Source organism: Morchella importuna (assembly GCF_003444635.1).
Source record: "Morchella importuna strain M04M26 chromosome Unknown Morimp01GS025, whole genome shotgun sequence".
NCBI classification, from domain to species: Eukaryota; Fungi; Ascomycota; class Pezizomycetes; order Pezizales; family Morchellaceae; genus Morchella; species Morchella importuna.
In genome coordinates this window covers 288,037-294,863 of record NW_025763422.1, presented here as the reverse complement: position 1 = coordinate 294,863, position 6,827 = coordinate 288,037, and the positions used below count along the sequence as shown (strand labels likewise).

Below are 6,827 nucleotides of genomic sequence, written 5' to 3'. Positions count from 1 at the left end.
CAGATTGGCCCTGACGCTCATTCAGTACCATACCGTAGAACCCACATATCACTCTCCCCACCCCCAGGCCAGACCAGACTATTACCTATCACCTAACACACAAGCCTGCCCCCCCCCCCCTTACCCTCTACAGCATAATTCTATTCTGTTGGCGACGTTCATTCTTTCCTCTTCTTGCCCCGATTGCATCTTCTTAAACTCCCACCTAAGCTTCATTCAATATCTAGCAACGTATTACAGTGAAAAAAAACGGAAAAAAGAAACCACATTAATTCTTAAAAATACTCCATAATATAAATCATGGGACGAGGATCGCGGCTGACCCGTCTGGACGCATTCACCAAAACGGTTGAGGATGCGCGTGTCCGTACAACTTCTGGAGGTATCGTTACGATCGTCAGTGTCTTTATTGTGTTTGTGCTTGTTGTGGGGGAATTCAATGATTACCGGAGAATCATTGTAAGGCCCGAGCTGGTTGTGGATAAGACGAGAGGGGAGGTTTGTTTCTTCCCCACCATTTGTTTCTGCATGTAGCCTACGAGGGGGCGACGTTACCTTTATGAGGAGGAAGGAAGAGGAGGCAGTTGCGCGCAAGACTTCATTCACTGACATTTCATGCTCTGTCTAGCAACTTCCAATTAACCTCAACATCACCTTTCCCCACGTACCATGTGAGCTCCTCACTCTCGATGTCATGGACGTCTCGGGCGAACAGCAATCCTCAATCACCCACGGTATTTCGCTAACCCGCCTCACGCCCTACCCCGAGTCCCGCCCTGTCTCCACCAGCTCTCTCAACCTCCACGACGACAGCGCTTCTCATCTTGACCCCTCATACTGCGGTAACTGCTACGGTGCCCCCGCCCCAGAGGGCAAAAACGGCTGCTGCAACACCTGTGAGGACGTCCGTGAATCGTATGCCAACATTGGCTGGGCCTTCGGCAAAGGCGAGGGCGTCGAGCAGTGCGAGCGCGAACACTATGCAGAGCGTCTCGATAGCATGCGCGAAGAGGGATGCAACATTGCTGGACACCTGAGCGTAAACAAGGTCATTGGAAACTTCCACATTGCCCCTGGAAAGTCCTTCTCGACTGCCCAAATGCATGTGCACGATCTTAACCAGTACTTCGCATCCTCCAAAGCGCACACGTTCAGCCACGTCATCCACTCTTTGTCTTTCGGCCCTGAGCTCCCAAGCACGGTCAAGCACCAGCACAACCCGCTCGATGGAACTAGCCAGAGCACTGCCGAGCGCTCATTCAACTTCATGTACTTCATCAAGGTCGTTTCCACATCCTATCTCCCTCTCGGCGTCACTGAAACCACCGAAGGAGCTGGAACCGGCGCGGTCGAGACCCATCAATACTCAGTCACTAGCCACAAGCGTAGTCTTGCGGGTGGACAGGACGCCGAGCATGCTAGTACCGTCCATGCAAAGGGTGGAATTCCCGGGGTCTTCTTCTCATATGTAAATATACCCTCCCTTTCTATTACACTCTAGACCGAGCAAGTAACTAACGCAACAAACAGGACATCTCACCAATGAAGGTCATCAACCGCGAAGCCCGCGCCAAGAGCTTCGCAGGCTTCTTGACAGGTGTGTGCGCAGTTATTGGTGGAACTCTGACTGTTGCTGCTGCAATTGACCGTGGTGTCTACGAGGGTGCATTGAGGGTCAAGAAATTGCACCAGGGATAAATCGATGCCGGCGTACGGGTTAGGTTAGGTTAGGTTAAGGTTAAAAAATGAAGCTATTGGTTTGTTGTATTTGTACAAAATTTCGGTTGTGATCTCCTTTATTTTTGTGTTCGTTTTTCTGAATTTTTTTCATTTCCTTTTCATGTCTTTTGTTACTGGCTGGCCGAGAAAGAGGTGGATGGGATCGATGGGAAAGGGAGAAGATGAGGCGCGCAGTCAAATGATACCATTCGTTTTTATTGCAATGTGGGAATTGAAACGTTTATTTACTCTAACTACATGGCTAGTTGTTTATAAAAAAAAATCTATAAATCCTTTAGATGACGTTGTGGTGGATGTTTCGAGGAGATGAGCTTGGCTGGCTGAGGCGCGAGGCGTGCGCATGATGAGATGAGGATGGGGATGGGCGTCGAGTGATGGCTTGTGCACAGGCGTAATTGGTTAGCCTCTCAACCAGACAACTGCCCGTAACACAACGACCACCCCCCAAACCAAGTGCCAGGTACATATCACGAACGGAGTCTCAGCAAAAATCAACTATTCATTCTCATGAACCTGGTTGTTGGTATTTAAGTTAGGATACATAGCAAATACAAAATTGCAAAGCATCTAGCTACATGTAGATAAACCATTTTGTGAACACCCCCTTCCCCTCCCCCGTCCCGCCCCCCGAAACTTTTTGATATTGGCTAACAAATCAAAGAATTTACAAGAACAATAAGACCACACACAACCGCCTATGTCCTAGCTACACACAGTCCTGTTTCCTCAAAAAAAAAAAAAGAATAAAAAAAAGAAAAAAGGGAGATGAGACCTCATAGTAGTAGTAGTAAGAAAAAAAAAACTACAAGTGAAAACAGACAAAGATATCATAAAAACCGAACCCCGCAAGTTTTTCTTTTTAATTCCCTAACCCCCCCCCCCCCGGCCGGGCCAAAAGCCGACCTACAAATTTATTTTAAGTTTTCTACAATGGCTTTCCTCCAATCCATTCACTCCACCTCCTGACCTCACCAGGAACCTCTCCAGTCAATGGCAGCTTCTCTTTCATGCAACGAGCAAACAAAAGAGCAGTCTATTATCGAAATCGTTAGTATTGCTCAAGAATTGGTATAGGGATATGGCATACCTTAGGTTCCATAAACAAAGGCACGTTGAAGTCAACAGCATTCCTCCTCATTACGTAGTCCTCGTCCAACAAAGTCTTGGCCCGGTCGTTGGCAAGGTTGAAGACACCGGAAATGTCGTACTTCTGGAATACCTCCCTCAACTTCCTCTTATCGGTCTTGGGGAACTCAATGAGATCGACCTTGATGCCCTCGGCACTATGCTCAAGGTGCTTCTTGATCTCCTTGGAGACAGCGTACAGTTTGTATCCCATAGGAGCCAGGAGGGAGACGATCTTGGCCAACTCAGGCTTCTCGGGGTTACCACCGAAGAGGAGACCACTGCCAGGCTGAGGAACAGTGAAGTTCATGGAAGACTGCATGGAAGCCCAGTATGACTCGATGAGGTCCTTTCCGAAACAAGCAAGTTCACCAGTTGAAGCCATCTCGACACCAAGGAAGGGGTCTGCACCAGCAAGACGGGTCCATGAGAACTGAGGAACCTTGGTAGCGGTGTAATCACGTTTGATGGCCATAAGATCAGTGGGCTCAGGAACGTCCTTTCCGATAAGTGCCTTGGTGGCAACATCGATGAAGTTGGTTCCAAGGACCTTGGAGACGAAGGGGAACGAACGGGAAGCACGAAGGTTGCACTCAATAACCTTAAGTGCGACCTTGTCACCCTCCTGGGCCTTGATAATCTGCATGTTGAAGGGTCCGTTGATACTCCATGCCTTGGCAACCTTCTCGGCGATCTCCTTAACACGGTCCATAACTTCCTTCTCGAGAGTAACTGGAGGAAGGACGAGGGTGGCATCACCGGAGTGGACACCAGCAGGCTCGACGTGCTCAGAGACGGCGTGGATAATCAATTTTCCGCCAGATGCAACAGCGTCAACATCAATCTCCATGGCACCCTCGATAAACTTGGTAATGACAACTGGGTGGTCTGGGCTGACGTTGGCGGCATTGAGAAGCTTCTGCTCGAGCTCTTCCTCGGTGCGGATGACACTCATGGCCGCACCAGAAAGGACGTAACTGGGCCTGACAAGGACGGGGTATCCAACGCTGTCAGCGAACTCACGAGCAGCGTCAACGTTAGTCAATTCCTTCCATGCTGGCTGGTCAACACCAATGCTGTCAAGGATCTGAGAGAACTTGTGACGGTCCTCAGCCTTATCAATGTCCTCTGGGTTAGTCCCGAGAACCTTGGCATTGTTGTTCTGGAGCTTGAGCGCAATGTTTTGAGGAAGCTGACCGCCGACAGAAACAACAACACCAGCAGCCTGCTCGAGCTCGTAAATGTCCATAACTCTCTCGTAACTCAACTCCTCGAAGTAGAGTTTATCAGCAGTGTCGAAATCGGTGGAGTATGTCTCAGGGTTATAGTTGATCATGATGGTTTTCTTGCCCATCTCGCGGAGGGCAACAGTGCAAGACACGGCACACCAATCGAACTCTACGGAAGAACCAATTCTGTACACACCAGACCCCAAAATAACAATACCATGCTCATCGAACTTAACATCGTGAGAAGAGGCGTTGTAGGTAGTATAGAGATAATTGGTGTCAGCTGGGAACTCAGCGGCAAGGGTGTCGATCTTCTTCACGAAAGGAGTGATTCCGAATCTCTTCCTGCGAGATCTGACCTCATCCTCCGTAGAGCCAACACACTTAGCAATCTGCTTGTCTGAGAATCCCATCTTCTTGGCTGAGCTCATAAGATCTCTCGTGATGCCAAACAACGATCCAACTTGCTCGAGTTCCTTGTACTTCTCCACGATGTTCTCGAGCTTGTACAAGAACCACTTATCGATCTTAGTCATCTCATGGAGCTTGTCCACGGAGTAGCCCTCGTGAAGCATGGCTTGACCAACGGCAAGCCATCTACGATCAGTTGGGTTGCGGAGTGTGTCATCAAGGTCCTCGAACTCTGCTCCCTGGAAACCAAGGTACTGGGGGTCAACCTGGCGGATAGCCTTCTGGATGGATTCCTCAAAGGTACGTCCAATAGCCATAACCTCACCGACAGACTTCATAGAAGAACCAATGTCCCTCTTTACGTGGGCAAACTTGCTCAGATCCCATCGAGGAATCTTTGTGACAACGTAGTCGAGAGAAGGCTCGAAGTTGGCGGTGGTAGTCTTTGTCACAGCATTTGGCAACTCCGGAAGGGTGTGTCCAAGAGCGATCTTAGCAGCGGTGTAGGCAAGAGGGTAACCAGTAGCCTTGGAAGCCAAAGCAGATGATCGGGAGAGACGAGCGTTGACCTCAATAACCCTGTAATCCAGACCATCGGGCTGAAGAGCGTACTGAACGTTACACTCTCCAACGACACCCAAATGCCTGACAATCTTGATAGCAGCAGAACGCAACATGTGGTACTCCTCATCACTCAATGTCTGAGAAGGCGCGACGACAATGGAGTCACCAGTGTGGATACCAAGAGGATCAAAGTTCTCCATATTGCACACAGTGATACAGTTGTTGGATGCATCACGGACGACTTCGTACTCAACTTCCTTCCAGCCCTTAAGGGACTTTTCAACAAGGATCTGGGGGGAAAGAGAGAGTGAACGGGCAGAAAGGTCGTGGAGCTCTTCCTTGTTGTTGGCAAAACCAGAACCAAGACCTCCGAGAGCGTACGCAGAACGGACAATGATGGGGTATCCAATTTGTTCAGCAGCCTCCAAAGCGGCATCGACGCTTTCTACCGCAATAGATTCGGCAATGGGAATATCGATTTCTGTGGTTGGTGTCAGAAGTAAATATCACTTTTCGCCTGTCAACTCTGAGGGTTTACGGTACCATTCAAAGCCTTGGAAAACAGGTCTCGATCCTCACTAGTCTCCAAAGTCTTAATTGGAGTTCCCAAAACCTTGACACCCATGCGCTCAAAGACACCCATCTTCTCCATCTTGACACCAACATTAAGCGCAGTCTGACCACCGAAAGTGAGAAGGATACCATCGGGCCTTTCCCGCTCAATGACGTCGGAGATATATTCGGGGGTGACGGGAAGATAGTAGACTTCATCGGCAAGAATATGCGATGTCTGGATGGTTGCAATATTAGGGTTAATAAGGATAGACTTCTTTCCCGCCTCTTTCAAAGCCTTAAGTGCTTGAGAACCTATACAAAGGAAAAAGAAAATTCATATCAGCAATTGGATCCCGTGACTCATCTCCAAAAATCCGAATTGGACCCTAAAAATAAATTCTCGTATAAAAGAAGCCACCTACCAGAGTAATCGAATTCTCCGGCCTGTCCAATACTCAAACCACCACTTCCAATAACGAGAACCTTAGTAACATCTACTAGGTTGTTACTTCCAGCAATTGCTCCTGAAGCAAGGTATGCCTGGGCCGAGGGGGCCTGTTGCGACTCCCGCAACTTTATCGATGAAGAAAAAGTACGGGCTTGTTGAATGGACTTCCATCCCTGGCTACTTTTCAAAGCACTTTGGGGAGAGGAAACCGGTGTAGATAGAAGCCTCGATACTGAGGAAATTGAACGAGAGGGTTTCGCACACGACGTTACGCCCTGACGCAAAGAGCGCAGGGCAATGCGGTGGGCCAGAGCCATTGCAGCAGGAGTAGAGTGTTCAGAGGAGGGGCAATTAATGAATAAAGAAGATATCACCTACTAATGGTGGAAGCAATTGCTCTGAGACGACAGTGGTATGTGAGATTTGTGGGTGGCAGGAGGAGAAGCGGGAGGAGAACGAAAGCTGGTGACTCTATTTGAGGAGAGACCCTGCAACAATTTTTTTTTCTCTTTCCTTTCCGTGCCAATCTGGGCCCCACCAACACTCGTCGTCGCAACAGTCAAAGCAACAAAGCAACGGGGGGACAAGCGAAATAGTGGAGGGAAAACGTCTAATCTAATCTAAATCAGACGTAGCGTATAGCGGATCTTCAGCCGCTTCGTGAAAAAGTCCACGGTGACACCTCTAGTCTATGGAGATAAGGAATAACGAGTGTCAAGAGTCGCCATGTCTTCCCAATTCTTTAGCAATTGTAG

The 6,827-nt window shown here is 48.9% G+C and overlaps 2 protein-coding genes across 2 annotated transcripts; one reads left to right on the top strand and one right to left on the bottom strand.

Annotated features, from left to right (window-relative positions):
* Positions 1-300: 300 nt before the first annotated feature.
* LAJ45_07696 (uncharacterized protein) lies at positions 301-1,698 on the top strand (the record flags this gene model as incomplete). The annotated part of the gene is made up of 3 exons (XM_046117252.1): positions 301-498; positions 629-1,468; positions 1,531-1,698. The coding sequence occupies 3 exons, from the start codon at positions 301-303 to the stop codon at positions 1,696-1,698; spliced, it is 1,206 nt and encodes a 401-aa protein (XP_045969548.1).
* A 967-nt stretch (positions 1,699-2,665) lies between these two features.
* On the bottom strand, positions 2,666-6,389 carry LAJ45_07695 (uncharacterized protein; the record flags this gene model as incomplete). Its single annotated transcript, XM_046117251.1, has 4 exons — positions 2,666-2,773; positions 2,828-5,550; positions 5,613-5,936; positions 6,047-6,389. The coding sequence occupies 4 exons, from the start codon at positions 6,387-6,389 to the stop codon at positions 2,666-2,668; spliced, it is 3,498 nt and encodes a 1,165-aa protein (XP_045969547.1).
* Positions 6,390-6,827: the final 438 nt, after the last annotated feature.